This window comes from Endocarpon pusillum (assembly GCF_000464535.1).
Source record: "Endocarpon pusillum Z07020 unplaced genomic scaffold C723729, whole genome shotgun sequence".
NCBI classification, from domain to species: domain Eukaryota; kingdom Fungi; phylum Ascomycota; class Eurotiomycetes; order Verrucariales; family Verrucariaceae; genus Endocarpon; species Endocarpon pusillum.
This window is the reverse complement of record NW_006913589.1, coordinates 140,556-161,961: the sequence shown is the minus strand read 5'-3', so window position 1 is coordinate 161,961 and position 21,406 is coordinate 140,556. Positions and strand designations below refer to the sequence as shown.

General features: G+C 49.7%; 7 protein-coding genes across 7 annotated transcripts; 3 read left to right on the top strand and 4 right to left on the bottom strand.

Moving 5' to 3' along the window:
* Positions 1-635: 635 nt before the first annotated feature.
* On the top strand, positions 636-2,471 carry EPUS_04604 (uncharacterized protein; the record flags this gene model as incomplete). The annotated part of the gene is made up of 1 exon (XM_007788880.1): positions 636-2,471. One exon carries the CDS (start codon positions 636-638, stop codon positions 2,469-2,471), a length of 1,836 nt encoding a protein of 611 aa, XP_007787070.1.
* Positions 2,472-2,927: 456 nt separating this feature from the next.
* EPUS_04603 (uncharacterized protein) lies at positions 2,928-3,878 on the bottom strand (the record flags this gene model as incomplete). Its single annotated transcript, XM_007788879.1, has 1 exon — positions 2,928-3,878. The coding sequence occupies one exon, from the start codon at positions 3,876-3,878 to the stop codon at positions 2,928-2,930; it is 951 nt and encodes a 316-aa protein (XP_007787069.1).
* A 1,358-nt stretch (positions 3,879-5,236) lies between these two features.
* EPUS_04602 (uncharacterized protein) lies at positions 5,237-6,418 on the top strand (the record flags this gene model as incomplete). The annotated part of the gene is made up of 1 exon (XM_007788878.1): positions 5,237-6,418. The coding sequence occupies one exon, from the start codon at positions 5,237-5,239 to the stop codon at positions 6,416-6,418; it is 1,182 nt and encodes a 393-aa protein (XP_007787068.1).
* A 983-nt stretch (positions 6,419-7,401) lies between these two features.
* EPUS_04601 (uncharacterized protein) lies at positions 7,402-8,385 on the bottom strand (the record flags this gene model as incomplete). Its single annotated transcript, XM_007788877.1, has 2 exons — positions 7,402-7,760; positions 7,827-8,385. 2 exons carry the CDS (start codon positions 8,383-8,385, stop codon positions 7,402-7,404), a joined length of 918 nt encoding a protein of 305 aa, XP_007787067.1.
* A 1,908-nt stretch (positions 8,386-10,293) lies between these two features.
* On the top strand, positions 10,294-10,968 carry EPUS_04600 (uncharacterized protein; the record flags this gene model as incomplete). The annotated part of the gene is made up of 1 exon (XM_007788876.1): positions 10,294-10,968. One exon carries the CDS (start codon positions 10,294-10,296, stop codon positions 10,966-10,968), a length of 675 nt encoding a protein of 224 aa, XP_007787066.1.
* A 361-nt stretch (positions 10,969-11,329) lies between these two features.
* Positions 11,330-14,242, bottom strand: EPUS_04599 (uncharacterized protein; the record flags this gene model as incomplete). Its single annotated transcript, XM_007788875.1, has 2 exons — positions 11,330-14,047; positions 14,099-14,242. 2 exons carry the CDS (start codon positions 14,240-14,242, stop codon positions 11,330-11,332), a joined length of 2,862 nt encoding a protein of 953 aa, XP_007787065.1.
* Positions 14,243-15,460: 1,218 nt separating this feature from the next.
* EPUS_04598 (uncharacterized protein) lies at positions 15,461-20,092 on the bottom strand (the record flags this gene model as incomplete). Its single annotated transcript, XM_007788874.1, has 2 exons — positions 15,461-19,335; positions 19,384-20,092. 2 exons carry the CDS (start codon positions 20,090-20,092, stop codon positions 15,461-15,463), a joined length of 4,584 nt encoding a protein of 1,527 aa, XP_007787064.1.
* Positions 20,093-21,406: the final 1,314 nt, after the last annotated feature.

The following is a 21,406-nucleotide window of genomic DNA, read 5'->3' as shown; positions in this document are numbered from 1 at the left end:
CCGGCCACTTCAAGGGCAGGTGCTGAATAAACCTTGAGATCTGAAATGACTGAGCCCAGAGGGATCTCCTTGCTGGTCGCTGTCCTTGAGACAGGCGCAACATGACAGATCGAGTACGAGGTGATGTCTCGGGACACCATAGGTTCCGGTCCTGATAGTGGGTCAAAAATCTCGATGTGCCGGCAAGAGAAGCATTGCCAAGGGCAGGTATACTGGCTGATGCTGTTGGACTTGTTTCCGAGACCCAAGTTTTACCAGGAAGAAACACTTTCATCAGCTGCAGAAGCTTTTCTCGCTAGGTACGCATATCCTACCAGGCCAAACACTGGTTTTGGATCGCTAAGAATCAAGGCTGCCTAGCGCCCATCTGCCGTCGACAGACCCTGCATGCCACCACAATCCATCCATAACATTACACCTTTGGATCATCTTGTTGCATCCACGAACTGCATCCTATCCACCTCTCATGCAGATCAAGAGACTCTACCACGCTACAAGACGAGAAACCTCTTGTTCTGGCAGTCTTGCCACGTCCGCCTAAGGTGCAACTTAGGCCTACAACTTGACCAGGCGGTAAGGGAGATCCGTTGGTTCGTTACGCCACCCTCTTCGATAGTACTCTTATAGGGTTGCCTATGCCAGATACTCAATCCGCGTGGAATGCTCCTCGAGAGCCGCATAACGCCGATATGTCGTTAAAGTGCATGCCCCTCGCGACTTCTGCCGATCAACACCACAGAATATGTGTCCGAATCGACCAAGAATCTTCAGGTGATCCCACAACAAATTCCATCACCAAACGCTTTACTACCGTCTCACTCCCCATCTCTCATCCCGTGTTTTCAACCAACGCTATTGATGTATTAGCTCCATTCAGCAGACCCAGCGGAGGCATTCCCTTACGCACCTTCTCCCCAAGTGATTCCATCACCTTTGTTGCGCATGCCTCTGAAGACAACCTGTCAGCCGAGCAATTCGAAGTCATCTGGCAGTTCAAGCTCTTTGCACAAGGCATACACTGCACTGTTATCAGTGAAGTGGCCAAGGTAAACATTTTGACGCTCGAAGGGACTGAAGAAGCACCACGCAAAATCGTTGGCGAGTATACTGGAGAAGAGCACTACCTTGGCTGGAAAGAAGAGCATCTCAAGAAATTCACTGACGAATACATCTGCTTCAGTTTCCTACAAACCAGTGACTGCGTGAAAGACCATGGTTCTGCGGATTTTGTGAATCTTCAGTTGCCCCGATGGCTCTCATCCGCAGAATTGAGCGCCTTCTCTCAGCCTTCGGTCTCCGCACTTGACCGCAGTCTTGAAGAGACCATCTCTGCCACAAGGAACGGAAAGACAAAGGCCAAGAAGACGTTCAAGTATGGTAGGAGTTCTGCTAACAAGGGACGCAACGGGAAGGTCTCTCAATTGACAGATTCTCACAGTAGGTCAGTCAGCCACCGTCGTGACTGGGCAAGCAAGAACGGGAACTTGAAGCTGTCATCAAAGAAAGCAGTTCGGCCAAACAACATTTATAGCAAGAGCGCCTGGTACCATGGCAAGACAGGGGCGAGTCATCGCAAAGATCAAAACCGTCTCATCCAAAAACGCTCAGTTTTGCCATCCGCCAACGCTCAGCTGACCGAAATCAACCCTTTTCCACAACCTGTCACATCCCTTCGTGACGCAAATGGTCTCAGCGCAGCCGTCTGCAAGACCACAAAGCCACAGGGTTGCATATCCGCCCAACCCCCAAATAGAAAGCCCTTGAATAGGAGTAGCCCACTTACACAATCGAGTCGCGACTTCATTGCCCAGAAAATCGAGCAAATGTTGTTGATCCCATCACAAAAAGAAGCAGTTCTTCATGTCATCCGTACGTTTTCTCCGAAAGCATTCGAGGAACGTCGAAATGGCAGATTGATTGACTATCGCAACATGTCTGATGCTTTATATCGACAGTTAGGGCATCTCGTTGATGAGTTCTGCCGTGCTACCATGGCCGCGACTGGTCCTCAACAACAAAGCAACTCTCTCGACATTGCAGCTACCTCAGCACAGCAGATACTCACTCCAGAGATGGTCCAGTTCACGCGTACCAATCTCCCGAAGTTGCCTCTAGAAAGACAAAAGGAGCTGGCGCATATCATAAAGAAGACGGTGCCTAGCGTGGACGTCTTACCCACCTGGATTAGCCATGAACTGCGGCTGGAGGAGATACCAATTGAGAACCAGATCATGATGTGGAAGTATGTCAAGATGCACCTACCAAAGGAGGAGGAGGATGACGCAGCAACACACGTTGGCGAAGAAGACGAGAAGATCGGCCGAGGCGGAGCTGGAGAGGCTGGCACGCGGCTAGGGACAAATGTGGGAAGCAACTTCGTGAATGAGGATGACTTTGAGATCGATCTGGATGTGGACGAGAATGATCTCGATATTGATGTCGACTTGGACTACGACATGGGGGTTGAGTGAGCACATGGAGAAACAGGAGTTTGTTATCGCCAGACCTAAGGTCAAGTAAATAATGGACCTATGATTCTGGTCTGGTCTGGGTTGGGAGCTGTGCAAAGGTGCCATTAGGATCGCTAAGAGATCTCGAAATTCTTCCGTGCCCGAAGACGGTGAAGCCGAGTCAATCAATCGATTTTGGCTCTTCTTCCTGCTGTTTTACCTGTCATGCTACTCGAGTACCTTAGACAAAGTAGAATGTAACACGAGCGGGCTTGATGGGAAAAGGCGAAACATCAGGGATTCATCCAAGCAGCTGGCGTGTGTGTAATGATCGTTCTCAACATTAGAAGTCTCTAATTTTCTCTTCCAAGCGTATCCCAATATTTACATGATGTATCCGAAGATCCCTCTATTCATTTCAGACAGAAACTCCATGTGCAGTAGCTGGCCCACTACCCAAGCAGTGTTAGTCTTGACTCAGCAAGAGAGATCGTACAAGGGCCTGGAGTCGAGCGACTGGCCCTCGGGGCCGCCCAGCACGCTGAAGGACGGGGTGGACGGCCCATCGTTCAGGATATACCAATAAGTATTGATGCCCCTGGCCGTGGCCTGGCACTGGACCTCCTTCCAATATCTTTGCGCGTTCTCGATGCCCGGGACCGCCTGTCCCAGGGTGCGTCCGGTCACGGGCCAGCCCGTCTCGGTGATCCAGACCGGTCTGTCGCCGGTGGCGGCGTCGGTGTTGTCGTAGGCTTCCCAGAACACGGCGTTGGCGTTGCCGACGTCCTGGAATTGGAAGTACGGGTAGGCGTCCATGCCGATGAAGTCGCATGCGTTGATGACGGCTGTGTTGGCGCCGTCGACCCAGGCCGTCCAGGTGTCGACGTGGCCGATAGGGATCCTATTTGCGATTGTGGACGAGAGGGCGGAGCGCACTTGGCCGATGTAGCGGGCGATGGTGTCTGGTGTGGCGCCGGGGTTCACTTCACCGTTCTCCCTGGCGATGGCGCTCGCGCGGTAGAGGTCCTCGCTTCCGACGGAGATGCCGGTGATCTTGTCGACGAAGGGTTGGCCGTACTGGGCGATTGCGTTGGTGAGGGCGGCGAGTTCGTTGTTGAAGACGGCGTCGCCGGCGGAGCACCAGAGGCCGAGGAGAAGGGTTGTGTCGGTGTTGAGGGCGGCGGGGATGGCGGAGATGGGCGTGTTGGCGGTGCCGTTGGCGGTGCCGCCTTGCATGGTGGTGAAGAGGCGGGCGCTGTTGTAGCCGGGAGCGCCTGGGAGGGATTTGGCAGCGTTGAAGGCGGCTTCGTAGTCAGATTGTTGTTTTACGGCTCCATTGGTGAAGGAGGCGCCGTAGTTGAAGCCCTTGTAGGCGGCAGAGGCTAGCGAGGAGGATGCCACGAGGGCGAGAATAATGGAGGAACGCATACTGTAGGGTACGAGAAAGCAAATATGCCAAAGAGATACAAAAAGGACAGCGAGAAGAAAGGGAATGTCAAAATATACTACGTAGTAGTTGTAACGTAAGCCAGCACTCCACGCTGACTGGACCCCTAATCATATACCGTAGTGACGATCATGCCACGGTTGACTTCGGCCCGGGCATTTGATGAATGGGAAGATTTTGTTTGTGGAGCTATGAATGACGCTTCATGCACTGAGAAGAAATTGACGGGGATCAAGAGGTTTGGCAGGGTCGGCCTTTGAAACGCAGCCATTCAGAGCAGATTTTGTCATGGAAACCGGTCCCTGTGCTTTGCCCCCGATGTTTCCATGCCAAATTCTGCATGTCTCGGTTTCTTGGATGTTCTCAACAGTGAATAACAGTGGAGCAAGCTGGGAGAAGGTGTGTAGGCTCCAGAGATGACTCGCCACTAGTTAAGGATGCGCGTACGGGGCTCCACATCGGTGATTGTCGTACGACGTAGTACGTACTCCTTTTCCATGATAGCTGGGTAGGAAATGAAGCTCGTCAGAAATAGAACCACATACTCTTGTAGTATCTACCGACTCCATGCTGCTGGTACCGCTCCAGCAAACATTCTAGGGTCAGCGAGGCTGTTGGCGGGGAAGCTTCCCTGTCAAGATTGCGCATGTGAATATAAGGCACTTGGATGAGGACATTCTTCAGATGTGGTACTAAACATGGCATTGGCATTGGTGACCTCGACATGGAGGACGTGGGTAGCATCATAGCATGGCAAGAAGGACAGAGGTATGAATGGATTGTGTGCATTTCTGAGCAGGACTTGGATACCAAATTCAGTTGCCAAGCCCTGCTCGCATCTCCTGAATTCAAGTTGCGCAAAGACGCAAAGACGCATCGACGCCTTGACGCCTTGACGCGTCAATCCCTGCTGCTTGATACAGCTGATTCCTCTGTTCAGAGCCCCATACTGAGAACTACTTGGCCTACTTGGCCAGCTTGAACCGTGGAACACTCCCGACCACGTCTTTTTCCTGTACAAGCCCACATTCAACCTTCAACCCCTATTTTCACGTGTCTCCACCGAGGCCAACGCTGGCGTCCCCCGCATTGCTACTGAAATTTGTGCCCGCCTACCCCCGCGAGGAGGTTGTTGTCAATCCTGGCGCCCTCAAGAGCAGTGCCACGATTGAGTCTCATCTCACGACACCTGGATCAAAGACCTCCTTTTCAGCCATTCAACACACCTTACGCAACCGAGAGAGCTTCCTCCACCCCCGCTGATCTACCTTACAGCCCACCTCTGCGCTCTCCGCTCCCACATCAGAGCCGCTCCTCCTCCACACCCTCCGCGGCAAAGATGAGTACAGAAAAGGCCACGGGCCAACCGCCCCATCCAGCTCTCCTCATTCCTGGTCCTATCGAGTTGGACGACGATGTTGTGCAGTCAATGTCTCATTACGCCGAGTCGCATGTCGGAGTCCCCTTCTGCAATACCTTCGGCGAGACCCTAAGCATGCTCCGGAAGCTCTTCCAAACCACATCCCCACAATCACAACCGTTTGTCATAGCAGGCAGCGGTACTCTGGGCTGGGACATGGTAGCTGCCAATGTCGTCGAGCCCGGCGACGAAGTTCTAGTCCTGCACACAGGCTACTTCGCCGACTCCTTTGCCGATTGCTTCGAAACCTATGGTATCAAAGCCACTCAACTCAAAGCCCCAGTTGGCGACCGCCCACAGCTCCCCGAGATCGAAAAAGCCCTCACCTCAAAGAAATACAAAGCCTTAACCGTCACCCACGTCGACACCTCCACCGGCGTGCTCTCACACCTGCAATCTCTCTCCGAGCTTCTCGCCCGCGTCTCCCCCTCCACTCTCTTCATCGTTGACGGCGTCTGCAGCGTCGGCTGCGAGGAGCTCCACTTCGACAACCTGCGCATCGACGTCTGCCTCACCGCGTCGCAGAAAGCCATCGGCTGCGCCCCAGGGCTGAGCATAGTAATGTGCTCTGGGCGCGCGATGGAGAGTTTCCACAACCGCAAATCCCGGCCGGGATCGTACTACGGCAGCTTCAGGAATTGGCTACCCATCATGCAGAACTACGAGACCAAGAAACCGAGCTATTTCGCCACCCCTCCAACCCAGCTAGTACACGCACTCCACACGACGCTGACACAAGTCCTTAGCCGCCCCCTCAGCGAACGATTCGAGCAGCACAAGAAGATGAGCCAGAAAGTCAAGAAAGCGGTAGCAGATCTAGGTCTGGACCAGGTAGCTTCGAAACCGGAAAATCAAGCCAACGGCATGACGGCCATGTATCTGCCCGAGGGGCTAACGCCGCCGGAAATCCTACCGAGTCTGGCAAAGAAGGGCGTCGTGTTTGCGGGCGGACTGCACAGGGAGATAGCGAGCAAGTATATCCGGTTCGGGCATATGGGGGTTAGTGTTATGGATGAGGGGAGGGGAGATATTGAGAGAGCGATTGAGGCGTTGAGGGAGGGGTTGGCGGAGGTGCAGCGGGAAAGGGGGGACAAGAGCTGAATTGGCATACATAAGGCTTGGACGCAGAGTGGTGCGGAAGTGTGATTGGATGGATCATTCCTAATGGATAACGGATGATGTATAGGCGAGCCATGGCATCGAAAGACCACCCATGCTAGAGTAGAGACACGATGGATTGGAAATCCAGCTTCGCTGAGTCGCATATGCTTCAGAAGAAATAGACTCGTTGCGTGCTGAGCAACGAGCTACGGTGAGTCTATTGAACCACCAAAAAACTGTGCTCGGTAGAGTCTTTCCAAAGCGTCTAACCATCAGCATCTGTGGTAGCGCGTAGCTGTAAAACACTATCAGTAATGACAACAAAGAATGTACTCCTAACATCGAACGATGGTACTCCCTACAGAGTTCTCTGTTTGTGTACGTACACGCTGCACATGCTTGCATGCTTGGCGTGACTTACGAGAAATGTTGGTGAAATGCATAGAAGCCGCATGCTATACATATACTTCACGTGAGCCTTAACGGTGTTAACAATTTGGCCATATCCCAATAAAGTTGTTCTGTTTAATTAAGGAACAGAGTGTGTAGATATACGTACAAATTGACTGCATGGTACCGCGAAATTAGAAACGAAATTACAGGAGAAACTGACCAATCAAAAGCAGACAAAACGTAGGGGTTACGTGTAGAAATTCCACCCAATGAACGCTCATGCAGACTGGCAGGAGGATATCCTGAAAGGCTTTACTTCAGACGGGCTTGTCTTTGTGGTTAGTGGAGCATATTCTTGAGGATTTGTCTAACGGATATTGATATTTCAGTCGGTGGTGTAGCTCTCGCCTTTCTACATTCTTGATATTCGCGTCTCCACTCTCTTCTCGATTTTCACCTTCGTCTTTCCTTTCCTTCGTCTAATCCAGAGAGAAATTGGTCGCAAATCTGCTTGCCAATTCGTGTAAACCTTTGCAAATTCGGTCCCCTAAGCTGTCATTTAAGTCCACTCTCTGCGTTTTCCGAACTCATCATAGGTTTATAACAGATTGTTTTGCAGATTCGATAGACTGGGGGGAAATTCCTTGAGCTTGATTTCCTTGATCTTTTCTAGACATATCCACATCTTGCAGAATTTCCTCCAGGGTTGGGCTGAGATCCGTCAAACATAGGATGTAATTCTCCAGGTCTCTGTGAAACTTGGTTTCCATTGGTTTGGGAGAGTCGGCGCCTTCTGATGACTCGGAATCTGTATCAGCAGTCTCATCATAATCGTCAGGAAGGTTGAGCATAGATCTTGTCGTTTCTAGGTGATCAGTGACCGCGTCAACGTGACTTATTATATTTTCATTTGGGGATGTGGAGGCGACGGCTTCGATCTCTAATACGCCTACAATTCTCATGCGTGGTTAGCAGTGCTAGTTGGTTGCCTTCAGAGAAGTTCAGGTTGGTGTACCTTTTATCAAAGTTGTACCGATTTTGTAAAAGATCTTGAGTACACAATCACGTATCTCTGCAGATTTCTCTGTGCAGACATCGAGTTGTCCACTATCGAACAAGTCGCCCCACAAGATCAGACGGCTGAGGTCATAGTGAACTCGGTTTTGCCGGATCACTGCTCGCTCCTGGTCACGGCTGCAGCATTTCCAAATCTCAGCTAGCAGATGCTGACAAGCTTTCAAAAACGTTGACGTGAATCCGAGGTTGTTGTTCTTTGAAGCGTTGACATTGGCTGTTACTTGGTTTTTCGCGCTTTGGTCGATACGAATGGGCTCAGGATGAGAGAAGGTGGCCAGGTGTCCGGTATTAGTTTTAGAATCGTTCCGCGGGCTTGGATCTAGTGAACTTCTGCGGACTGAGCTTCGCTTGTTGTTTAGCTCTACCAACTGACTGCGAAGCAATACCAGGCGATCTTGAGCTTTCACAATACTCGGTCGCCATCTCTGCGGATTGTCCTGTAGCCAGCGTCCGGTGGGGTTTTCTGAGTTCTCAATCCGATAAATTTTTGAATTCATATCTTTGCAATATTGACACGGCTCTTGGAGCCTGTATATATATCCGTCGAGCGGTTCCGGCACCATTGGGCAAGCTTCCCCCATACAATAGTCATTTTCACACCTGAGCTTCATATTTCCCCATTTGCTGTCTCCACAGGAGAAATCATACCGCTCGTAATAGCACATGTCTTCATTACATCAGGAGCTGTGATGGAGATGGCGGGTAGGGCATACCGCTGAAAACAACTGAATGAAATCCGAGCCAAGTCCACTGCCCCACGCGGTCCGCCTCGTGAGGGATTAAGGAAGTAGTTCTGCAACGACGTTGAAGAACTCAAGAGTATCCTGACGCAGACCAGGAAGTTACCAATAGCAGCTATGCCGTTTGATGTAGACAATTTACTTGAGCAAGTTATCGGTCCATTGATACTACTAGAATGGTTGGAACACGCTTGCACTTGTCCCTCGAGGCTGTGTCTTCGAATGGAGGTTAGATCAAGTTCGAACCAGACCTCGAGCTCCTGATTGTGTGTGTCAATATTCCCCGTGCCCCCTTCTCATCCTTACCACTCAAAGCTCTACGCATGCCACAGACAAATGCTCAAGTCTTTCCTTATCTTGCCACTCTTCGAACGGAGACCTGCCTTTCATGGCAGAGCTAAGAATCGTTCTTGCGACTTTACCTTTGGGCATCGCTGCAGTAGAACACTACTCTAAGGCGGCATCCGTCTTTTCAAATTACCGTTGCTTTACGTCTGAGCTCTCTTATCTTTCCATCAGAATCAAAGTTCAGCAAGCCATTTTTAACGCAGCTAGCAAAAGATTGATCTCATTATGTGTGGGAAAAGAAGAGGCTCCCAGCATGCTTGAAGATCCTGGGCACATAAGCTGGACTGATCCTACCGTTGAATATGCCTTTGCCACGCACTTGGGCGATAATTTGAATACCTTCATTGGTTCTCTTGGTCTGATTGAAAATCAACTCCATGAACTCGAAACCGAGTGTCAAGGATTTGAGGATGTGGTTCATGAGTCGGAAGCGGTACCATCAAGTTCCAATCTATCACAACAGTCTTTTCACTGATAGTGAACCCAGGGCACACCCGGTAACCGGAAGAGACGGTCTCGTCTTATGAGTAAGAAGATCAAGTTTATCTTCAAAGGCTCGAAAATTCGGAAGCTCTTCAACAGTGTAAGAGACCTTACTGAAGACTTCTGCTCTTTGATTGCCCAGATAAGCTGTTCTGAAGCTGCAAAGCCTACAGCGGTGCCTAAAAGCTGTGTTTCGCGGAGAGGTCCCGAGGTTTGACCTCGTCAAGACTACCGCAGAAAGTCTACACAAGGCATTAAGAGCTGCATGTATCAAGCACGCAGAACATGAGGTGCATTTTAACCTACAGCCGATTTGCAGTGACTCCACTCCAGACATCCGATTCAACATTACCTTTCGACAGCTCACTGTCGATTGCGGCAGTGTCAACGCCCCGCCTACGTGACTTACCATTAAGTCAAGACCTTCGGGTTCACTGAAAAGTCTATCAGGAAGCGAAACGACACTAACTAATCCTAGCACAGCTTTGCAAGTGAACGCTGTGTCTCTTCCCGCTCCTTTAGTCAGCTCATTCACAGGCCAGCAGAGGTCCGACCGATTTTTTTGGCCAACGCCTCTACCGGTTTGTTAAAGTTCACAGCCTGATACTGGCTTACTAGATCTCTACTCTGACAGCAACCTCTGCAACGAACTATCAAAGTTTTCACCATAACTGCTGGCAGGCTCAGATCAATGTATTGGAACTGTTGGCAGTTCTTCGAATACTAACCATCTCATCTGCCTTGATACGCAAGCTCAGAGTCTGACAAAAAGCTTTGCATCCTCCTCTTCGAGCTCATTGAAAAATGTTTTTCCAAAGACTGCGACAGACTGACATGCCCTATAATGTTATCCCTCAGCTGGAACGAATTCGATTGGCCACGCGACTCTCAACAACGCTCCTCTTTTTCCACTCTACTCCGTGGCTGAAGGACACATGGTGCAGCGATGATGTCTTCTTCCAAGGAATCGACTTTAAGATGCCTCAGTACCTTCCCGATTTGAATGAACCGTACGTCGATGTCGCTCTCAAGGATGCTCACGCGCCAGTTCCTCGCACCTCGACCTTACAACGTGGGAACTTTGCTCCGAACCCATTCCTCTTTGGTCTTGGTGTAATGCTCCTTGAAGTTTCTTTCGAGGCACCTCTGCGAAGTCTCCAACAGCCAGTCGACATTCATACTGGTCAAGAAGACAGAAACACTGAGTTCTTCAGGGCAAAAAGGGTGAGCAAAAGCGCATCAAGACCCCTAGGCGATAGATATACCAAGATCGTCAGGAAATGTTTGAGTTGTGACTTTGGCGAAGGGGACGATCTGAATGAGATACCATTACAGGAAGCTGTTAATTGCAGTGTTGTTCATGAGCTAGATCTACTTGAAAAGAAGCTTTATGAGTTTTCTATCTTGATGAATGAATCATGTATCTTACGAGGCTACCAAGAAGAAGGCCTGACTCCTGCCGACCGTCCCTGCCGTGTTGCGCGGGTCAGGCTGCCCGAAAGGGAGTAACATTTCTAAGCAGCCCAAAAAAAGGGCAAGGTTCTAGAAAGAAACTGCTTCTACTACGTACGAAATGTAAAAGGTTGCACACTCTGGCTAGGCACGATAATGACAGAGCACGAAGAAGTCCAAGTTGCAAGATTGATAGTGTAACCCTGCTTGTGGAGACGGTAGACTCTCCCCTGGTCTTCCCAACACGCTAACAGGCAATTGAGGAATGTCCATTTTCATTTTCATTTTCATTTTCATTTTTGAATCTACAAACAACTACTCATATCCACGTGATAGACGTGCACGCACACTACTCAAGTTCTTAGAGTGACTTCTGCCATCCATAATATCTTCATGGTAATATTCAGCATCAATTTAACTACAGCAATTCATCGACATCGTCGTCCCATCCCAAAGAAGCATAGATAGAAGCCTCCTTGCCTGCACCCGCACCCCCAGCATTCATAGCTCTGTCCATTGCCTTTCCAGCTTTCTCCGAGACGATGGGGGCATCACGGAAGGCGTCTTCGATCGTGACTTCTGCTTTCTTTAGCGACTGAAACATGGTGACCGGTCTATGTGATTTTGTCATTCGAAGTGGTGTGCTCTCGACCTCGGTGAGGTTGGCGTGGTCGGCTCTAAGCCGGCTGGCAGACGGTGTGGCCTGAACGAGTGTGGGTTTGGATCCCGAGTAGGTTGTTGCTGGTAGATCGGGCTGCTGAAGTAGATGAGTGCTTGTGGTCAAGCCGAGAGGGTTGGATGTCCTGCAAGACCCACGTGATGGTGTCTCGTACGCAGCTAGATGGATGTGTCGCTTGGTCATGGTGGTATCAAAAGTTTTGCTGAGAAATTGATTTTGCAAGTTGTTCACAGGTTTGACCGTTGATGATGGGATGACGGGCTCTTCGGGCATCGAGTTTACCCGATCTCCTAACTGTGTGATAGATGTCTGGTTCAAGCTGGATACTTCCCGTCCCATACTGCCTACAATCTCCCCTTTCCTGGGTGTCGCTGTGATCTGTACACTAAGACTCTGGTCGGAAACCCTTCTTTCGAGGTTACTGCGTCGGCACGAGGCCCGTTCTTCTCTTCTCCTTTCAACTTCCGTCATGATCTCCATGCCCACTAAGCCTCTATTCGGCTTTCTCAAAGCATGAATAGCAGCATCCAGTTCTTCTTTCTGCTTCGCCAGGTTTGCTAGCTTTTTCCGCTTCGCGTTATGGGCATTGCTGCTTGCTACCAGGTCGACCTCACGGTTGGAGAAGGTGCGCGACTTTTGTAGGCTACCTCTACTGCTGGGTCGTGGGACCGTCTCTGCTGGATCGAGGCTGCCACTATTACCACCACCCATCGGTGCCGTTGCTGAACGCATCAGCATTGGTGGAGATGACTGTCGACTACTTTGTTCCTCGCTCAGAACACGCTCGAGAGTCTGTCGAGGAATAGAGCGTCGATATGTATCAATTGCCGTTCCAGGCTTTGTCCGAGTACCTGATGATGTCCTTGAGGAGAAATTTGGTCTCTTTGGGGACAAGTTTGGCCCACCTAGCTTGCGAGAAATTTCTTTGACAAGATCTGGTGCTTTGTGACGGTAGAACGGCAATATAACGTTGCAACAGAAGTCTCGGAGTTGGTCGCTGACTTCGTTCCCAGATTCGCCGTTTTGCTTCTTTGCTTCATCGGCCGTAATGGGATCGATGATGCTCACGCTCTGATATATGCAAAGTCTATCCACCAGAATGTCAAGGTCAGATCTAAGATCTCGTTTCTCGTTGATTTTCAATGGCGTCTTCGCTAGAATGCCGGTAGAGTCATCATCTGGCTCTTTTTTCACGCTTGTAACTGAGACACTTCCCCCAGTTCTGACGTCTTGTCTCAGCTCCAATGTCAAGATCTCGAGGATGAGAATGATCTGCAATTGTGTCTCACGGTTTCTTAGCTCTTTGAGGAGAGCTTGCATCTCCTGGTCTCGTGGATTCACACCTGTTAAGTCGTTCTTCGCTCCATCCCGATTGAGCCACCACGTTCGTATGAAGGTTTCTTCCCCCGCGTATAGCCCGTCCTTTCCAAGCTTTTTCCTACTGTTCAACTTTCTTTTGGAGCACTTGGGAAGCTGCTTCTCAGCGCTCGGAGTAGGGCTCACCTGTAATATAGCGTTCTCGATGATCTTTGGGATGGTATCACGATACTTCAAGTCCATCTTTTTAGAGGTGATAAGTCTGCCACGATAGAACTCGGCTAGTTCAGAAGTGCTCGCTGTGGTAGACGACCGGAAGGCGGCCCTGGTTCTTGCGAGAGTGCTCTTGGCGAAATATGCCAGAGTACTTTTCGATGTGTATAAGGTTTGTAGTAGGATCTCGTGAGCATTTGAGCAGGAGTCGTCAACAAAGCTTGGTGGAGCCGGAACAGGTCTACCCTTTTCTGCATCAAGCATCTCTGCTGGTTGATGCAGCGCTCCGCTGACGTCTGGTTTCAGCCCTCTTGCTGCCACCGACGAATCGCTAGACATGTCCGCCGGAGGGGTTTCTATTGCTGGAGGTTGATCTGCCGTCACCTCTTTCTGTAGCGTGGATTCCTGCCCTTGTTTTACGGCTGACGGGCATCCAGGTTCCATTTTCGGCATGATAGACATGCGTGCTAGGACACCTTTCTTGTTCTTCGGTCGCTTCGGGCTTGGTATGCCAGCCACACGGGCTGTTGCTAGGCCATTCTTAGGACAGATATCATCAGCAGTCGACTTATTATCGCTGCTGCAAAGCCTTTCCCGGATAGCCTTATCGACATCGCCAGTCACATTTGCCCCAAACCAATTCTCTGTAACCCAGCTCCGCAATCGACATGCCACAAAAAGCCCACTTCCTTCATTCTCGATAATGTAGAGTCCACCGTTAGGGGCCAGACGAGCTACAAGTAGCTTCACATCTCGCTTGGGAGTACGATCGTTGAAGATTGGAAAATCGGCATGAAAGGTACGACCTGGTGGTAAAGAGGCAAGTTCGGGAGCGAACTCGAGGTACGACAGACGCAATTGCGATGGATCAACCATAGTAATTGGGAGAAAAGTATGGGTGCTTTTGCTGCCCGAGTCTGGTAATGGCTGTGGACTATCAGTACTGTGATGTAGTAGAAGACTCAGGTGTTAACTTACTATCGCCGTGAAAGGCTGCAGATATGGATCATGAACCACATCCTCGACGAGTTTACGCTTTTTCGAGCTCGAATCACGGCAATTCAAAGTGGACTGTGATAGTCGTGAAAGAGCAGGCCTTGGGCATGATATTGCCTCCGCCATTGGAAGCGCAGAAACGCTTCTTTTCCATGCGGATACTCTCCGACGGCAAAGATGAGATAGTGGAGTGAGCCCAGAGCCGTTGCCAAAAATAAGGATATATGATATTTGTGATGTGCCTGTAGTAGTGGTGTGTAGTGTGTACTCCGTATACTGTGCAATCTACCTCTGGGTACTCCGTACTTTCAATTGCAATAGCAGCAGACGCGAACGTTCCGTATCACGTGACCACATTTTGTACGCGTGACGACGTTTGACAACGTTTGACTGCATATACTTTTAACCACCTTGTTTTTTGTAGCTCTGATTAGCCTCATCCTTCTTGTCGAATCGATAGATCCTGAATAGAGAACCACATGTCGCTTTCAGTGATGACGATGAGTCTGTGCCCAGTGAGGTGGTCAAAAATAAATGCTATTTTCTCCAGCTTTCATACACAACTTGCCACGGCCGATCCTTCGCACATGCTTCCACCTGGCCCTCCCTCTAATTGCAGTTCATACAACCAAAAACATGTCGCATCGAGTTGTCAAGCCCTGCTTTAGGTGTTTCTACAGAACTCCCACAGCATCTTTAGTTTCCATTATAACCCCCCAGCTTTGCCATGGCCAACTCTCTGCCCACAATTGTCCTAGTGCAGAGCGCATGGCACAATCCACCAATCTACCAAAAGCTACATCGATGCCCTCAAACCGCAGGGCTTTACCGTCCACTGTCCGCAGCTTCCCAGCTGCACTGGCGCCTCCTCTCCCAATGCCTCTACACCAGAAGATATCCCCTTCGTGCGGGATATCGTCAAACTCCTTGTCGAAGCAGGCAAGTGTCTACTTATGGCCATGCATTCTTAGTGGTGAGCCGGTTGTTCAGGTACGAACCTAAAACTTTTAGGTGTACTGCAATATTTGTGATGCTGAGTAGTGATTCTTGATCTTTGGCCTGCAGAGGATAGACAGAATATATAGATGGTTGCCGCATACTAGTGCTGCCATTTGATGCTGTGTGATTATTCTGGCAGCACAAACAGGGCACAAACGGACAAAAAATCGCGTGACCGTCATAGCAGTCAACAGTGGCTCAAACCGGGACCTTGCGTTCATTTAATGACGCCTGCTATGAGACACGAGCACTGTTATATTCTCTCCCTCAGTATCGAGTGGTGCTCAGCCTGAGCATTGATGACGAGGAAACCCCAAGCTACTCCAAAACGACACACCTTTCCACCTATCGGTCCTTTTGAATCTTAAACGAACCATGCCTCAGCGTCGTATTACTGCCCCAAGTACCACTAATGCTGATGGCCTCCGCTTCCAACGTTCCAAGATATAGCCAGCCGAATGTCTCGTAAAGTTTGATGAACCTGACCTCGTTACTTTCAGGCAGCAGATGACCCAGAACCTGAAAGTCGCCGACTGTATCGCTGGTTTCGCATTTCCACAAAGGAGGTCGTCGAGGATTGGTTTCTGGTTCGTCGGATACAAAGATGAGCGTCAGGCTTGTCGGATCGATCCGATCTTTCTCCCAGGATGCGTAGGTGTAGGTTCCGGTCCAGGAACCTTGTAGCTTTTTCTTCAGACCGGCGTCCAGGGGAGCAATGTTTTCGGTCATTTGCGCAAGCGCACCATTTTCGACCAGCAGTTTGGAGGCATCGAGCGCACGGAGACCTCGGACGACGGCTAGATCCAGGGGTTGTGAGCCAACGATATCCTTTGCGCGTATGTCTGCACCGTGGTCCATGAGGCTTTGGACCATAGCTGCAAAACCACGGGATGCAGCAAGATGGATGGGTGTTCGCTTGTTGAAAGTCATCGCGGCGAGACTCGCGCCTTTGGTCAAAAGCGTCTCGGCCAAGGGGATTGCGTTGAACAATGCCGCTAGCAATATTGCGTCGTCCAGAAGGTCCTGGAAATGAGCCTTGTCGCTGTTTTCAATTAGGTGCAAAGTTTCACTTGAATCTCCATTTAGAAATGCTTTCGCTACCGAAGAGGACAGTGCTTTCCTTTCTTCGCTGATCTCTAAAGGGTCCCCTGACTGGCTGGAAGTTGCAAGGTGACACAATGCTCCATGTTCAAGTAAGAGATATATCATGTCCTTGTCTTCCTGCTCAAGTGCCTCATCTAAAACCATTTTACCGTTGGCCGATGTCTTGAAAATATCAGCACCGTGGGCCAGAAGTGTCTTAACGCACTCATATTTGCTTGTCCACACCGCCGAGAAAAGACTTGTGCAAGATAAAGCATTTTCGGCCTCAAGATCTGCACCTTTCTGCAGTAGTAAAGGTAGTAGCTCTTCATGCCCGTTTTCAGCCGCGATATGCAGAGGTGACCAACCATCGTTGGTCGAGACTTCAACCTTTGAGCCTTTTTCCAGTAGTATCTTTGCCACGGTGTTGCCTTTTGAAGACACGGCATAGTGTAAGGCACTCCAGTTATCATCATCCAAGGCTTCTATATCAGCGCTGCTTGTCAGCAAGAGTGTAGCAAGCTCCGCATTATCGTGATATGCAGCCCATTGGAGGGCTGTGATCCCATCAATGTTTCTCGCTTCCACGTCAGCGCCATGCTTTATCAACTCTTCGGTCACTTCTTTGAAGCCATGCGCTACCGCAGCCAGAAGCACAGTTGAACCTTCATCATCTCTAGTATTCGGATCTACTCCGTAATCTAGGAGCAAGGAAACGATGTCGCAGTGTCCCGACTCAACCGCCTCGAAAAGCGGGGTTTTTCCAAATCTAGAAGCCTTCATGAGATCTACTCTCAAGTCCAGGATCTTCTTCACAATTGTTATTGACCCAGCATGGCAAGCACTATGCAGCGAATTCCGACCATTTTTGTCTTCGCATTGAAGGTCGGCTCCTGCTTTTATCAAGATCTCCATGATCGTGTCGAACCCTAACGCTGCTGCTGCACCCACAGCCGAACCGTACAAACCACCACGCTGGCGGACATCCGCGCCATGTTCAAGTAGATACTCTAAGATTTGCTGTTGGCCATAGACCACTGCAACTTGTAGAGGAAATCCGAACTTTCCACCTGGTGTTGCGCAATTGAAACCCTGGGATAGCAACGCTTTCACGATGTCTGTGAGACCAAGCATAGATGCATAATATATGGGACTTGGGTCCTTCAGTTGCCAAAGCTCGTCAAATTGTTCGCTGCCATTAGCTTGTGGCACTGAAGCCACACGGTTCGATGCCTCTTCAAGCTCACCGCCTGTTGTCTGTGTGGAAAGCAAGGGCCTATCTTTATGTCCAAGGTCATTATCAGTATTCCCGGCCATTTCTTCTTCTTCATCATCATCATCATCTTGGTCTGGGTCTTGGTCTGGGTCTTGGTCTGGGTCTTGGTCTGGGTCTTGGTCTGGGTCTTGGTCTCCGTCTTGCTCTTGATCTTGCGCTTTCTCGCTACAGGTGCTGCATTCACTCGACAGTGAAGGGTTGTGGTCCTCTTCACTGGACCCCAACTCCCTGTCAAAAACTTTGGACCAAACTCTCCAGTTTGATGTAGCGGGATTAAAAAGCTTTTGCGCATATCGCATAATGTCCTCTGATATTATCTGATTGTGCAACGCGTGTGTATACCAGTATCGGGCAGCATAAGAAAGAAAAGGATAATGCTGATCTGTTCCCATAATTTCGTCCTGATCTCTCCCACCAAAAACATCATAACAAAGATATTGCAAACAGAGTTGCGCTAGGCGATTATGCTCCCGTACACCATCGGGGAAGCAGATAGCTTCGAATCTAGACCGGCCCGGAGCAGATGTATCAGGCCGGAGCAAATACTCTTTGACAGAGAAGTGAACAAAGTGAAGGGTTTGTAAAGCCAATGATTCATCGATTCCATTGCTACGTAGCTCGACCAATGACCCACAAGATCGGCGAATGTATGCGTTCACATATTCTTCGTCAACAAACCCCTCACGCCATGAGGTGGGGAGTTCATCCTCCGGATAAGTACCTTCAGTTTCAGCGCTAGAAATGGCGACTGCTTCAGCAAGCTCGCGGACTGTAAGTGGTCGGGCAGCGAAGAGAATCCATCGCAGAATGGTAATTGCTCGTTCTTTTTGGTAGGATTTAAGGTTTGCAACCTTCTCAAGATCTCTCTCGTAAGCCATGTCAATCCCGGCAGGCATTTCAGAAACAATCCTGCGAAGCCTCTTAGCGTTCTCCCCTGGATCCAAGTCCCGACTAAGTAGATGAAGCCAAAGAAACATTCCGTCTGATCTATGCGCGGCCTCGCTGGCCAGTTGTGACTTCAGCTCTGCTGGCTTTCTGGCTAGTTTTGTGTTCACCATATGGGCAGAGCACAGACAAATGTCGTCTTGAGTATCATTTACCGAGATACCATACTCAAAGAGCATTGGATTTGTATCAATAGAGAGCTTCCCCAGTTGTTCTCGTATATCCTCGCTGTCACGACTAACAATAAGAATTCGCGCCTTTGTCCCCTTTGATGCCTGTATCAGGGATTCAAGGAATTTGGAACGGGCATCTGTGGTGCGATATCGAGAAGTTTTGTTGATAGTTGTACATTCATCCATACCATCGACGACGAAGGTGCACCTCACCTCTTGGGCCAGCGTCTTGAAGAGCTTCCACAAGTCAAAGGGTGTGGGTGATCGGAGCTCATTCGCTTTGTAGACATCAAACACAATATCCAATGCATCCACACTGGCCTGTGCGAGCTGGTCAATCCATGATCGGAGGATTGCATCTGGCTCACGTCTGGCGTCTTCATCGGCCACACAAAAGAAATGTACCACCGGATGTGAGCTGTTAGCGGTCAAATAATCGATAATTCTTGCGCATAAAATAGTCTTACCAAATCCGGGACCTCCATGGATCCACTGTAGCTTACATTTGTCAATCGCATTGGTTGGGGATATCCAATCTTGAAATTCTTGGCGGGCAAATATCCAATTGCAAGTCTCGCCATGACGAAGTGCTTGTGAAGCTTGATATTTCTCAATCGTCGAGATGGCTTCTAGCCATTTGTGAACTCGGCGGCGCCGTTCATCATCCGGTAATTTGGGGCTGGTTATACTGTCCTGAAGTTTATGAATTGCGTTCTTCATAGCAAATAGTATGTTCTTCTGATCTGTAAACCCTTAGGTCAGCTGACGTGTCAAGCATGTAACACACGAACCTTCAGCTTGAACAAGCTCCACCAGTCTTGAGACGTCTGCCTCAGCCTCCCTTATCCCGTTCAGCCATGGCGACACGCTGGATTGGAAGGTTTGCAAGGCACCCTTTAAAACTCTTTTCCCCGTGCTTTGACTGAAGTAATGGCCAGCTCTTGCAAGATATTTAAGAACAGCGGTGTATAGTGTAATGAGTCTGCTGGCAAGAAGTGTTTTAAGCTTAGAAACTCCCTTCAAACAAGTCTTCTCAACCTCGGCATATATGGTGATAATCCTTGACGTGAGTTCTACGCCCTCGGCCATTATACCGAATGTCTCGACACTGTTGACAGCACCCTGGAGCAGGAAACGCACTGCTGCCCACGGTAATGCGGCATGGGCGGGATCATATTGCATTGTTATGTCACCGACCTCTTTAAATTTATTCACCCATTTGACAATCCGTTCGAGGATCTTGTAGAGAACGACTTTCTCACCATTGCTCCTGGTATATACCCATCTCTTCCTCACGCACTGGTCTAGCGTTTTTTGTACTGTAGCCTGTACGTCATTGATTGGGACCCCGCCATTGAGGACACTGAGATCCATTGTAGAATCATTGTCCTCTTTCAGTGCCTTTGCAGCCTGGTCCCATAGTTGCCTGTCACATCTTTGAGAAGCTCGCTTTCGGCGTACTAGAACCTGCGTCATTGCAATTTGACCGATGGAAGACATGGCTGGAACTCTTTCGTCGCCGACGGCTATTGAAGCACCTCTAGCTAACGCGCAGGTCTGCCGATTGGCCTAGTGTCTGCCTCGAACGAAGTGATAATATTTGGTGGCACCCCTTTCCAGAATCGTATCGACGTGCTATTGTGATTGGTGAATGGGGGAAGGCGAGACAATACCATATGGGCGGGTCCGTCGTGGACGAAGAGATGTTCAGACTATCCCAATGGTTTCTTGTCCAACACCGGCAGCGGACGAACCGTAGTATCTCCGAATTGTGAGATAACTCGTGAAACAAGAGTAGGTTGGGATTTTGTGGGCGATATGAGGCTTTGGCGCAGGTGGGCAATTTTCCATCTCTACAGAGTACTTTACAACACTAATACCATCGAAGAGCTAGCCTTCTCCACTTGCAAAACCACCAATGAATCAAGTGCCTACATTTTAACGCCCGGCAGCACGATTTTGGCATCGTAAAGAAGCCGATAGGACCACATCTGGCGTCAACTTTGTAGATAACGCCGCAGACGGCTCCATATTTCCAAAGGATTTGATGCAAACATTCTTTGGCGGTGTGGACAAAGAGATAATAGACAAGGCGCTGCCAGATATTGCACGCTTTCCCATGTCAGCATTGACAACGACGACTAAGGGGAGCGCGTGGAGAAGCGCACCGGCTACGTGTGTCTTCACGCAGCAGGATAGCACGAGTCATAGCGTCTTCATAACGAGGCAGCAGGCGATGGAACAGGCGGTAGTGAAAGCGGTGGAAGGCGAGAGAGAGGGAGAGAGGGAGGGAGGGAGGAGAGAATGCAAGTGTTGCGGCCCATGGTACCAATATCTCGGGTAAATAGAGCAAGCCTTTCGTCTCCTTCCGCGTAGTGGTCAGCTATTGTAGGTTATATATTCAAGTTCGTAGCTGATAGTATGAACACAAGTGGTTTGCCCAACACTAAGAGTTCCTATCTTAGTACATGGAGTGATGCGCTACATCTACGAACAACTCTTTGAGCAGATTCACCTTTCACGCAGAACAAAATATAACTCGAGGAAGCGGGTGCAATACAATTACTTATCTCAAGCTATGCATCTCTCTCATGCCATAATGCCCCGCATTCGGCGTGGTATTACTCCTGTCATGTACTGACTGACCACAGTAGTATCTCCGACTTGGTCGTGCTCTTCCGCTAGCAAGATAAAAGAAAGAACGAGATAGCTAGACGTGAGCTCGCTGCATGTACCATATGCTGGGTATCTTGCGAGTTGCAAACGCCTTATGCCAGGTTCAACGCTGCCTGAAAATAACATCAACACAACCAA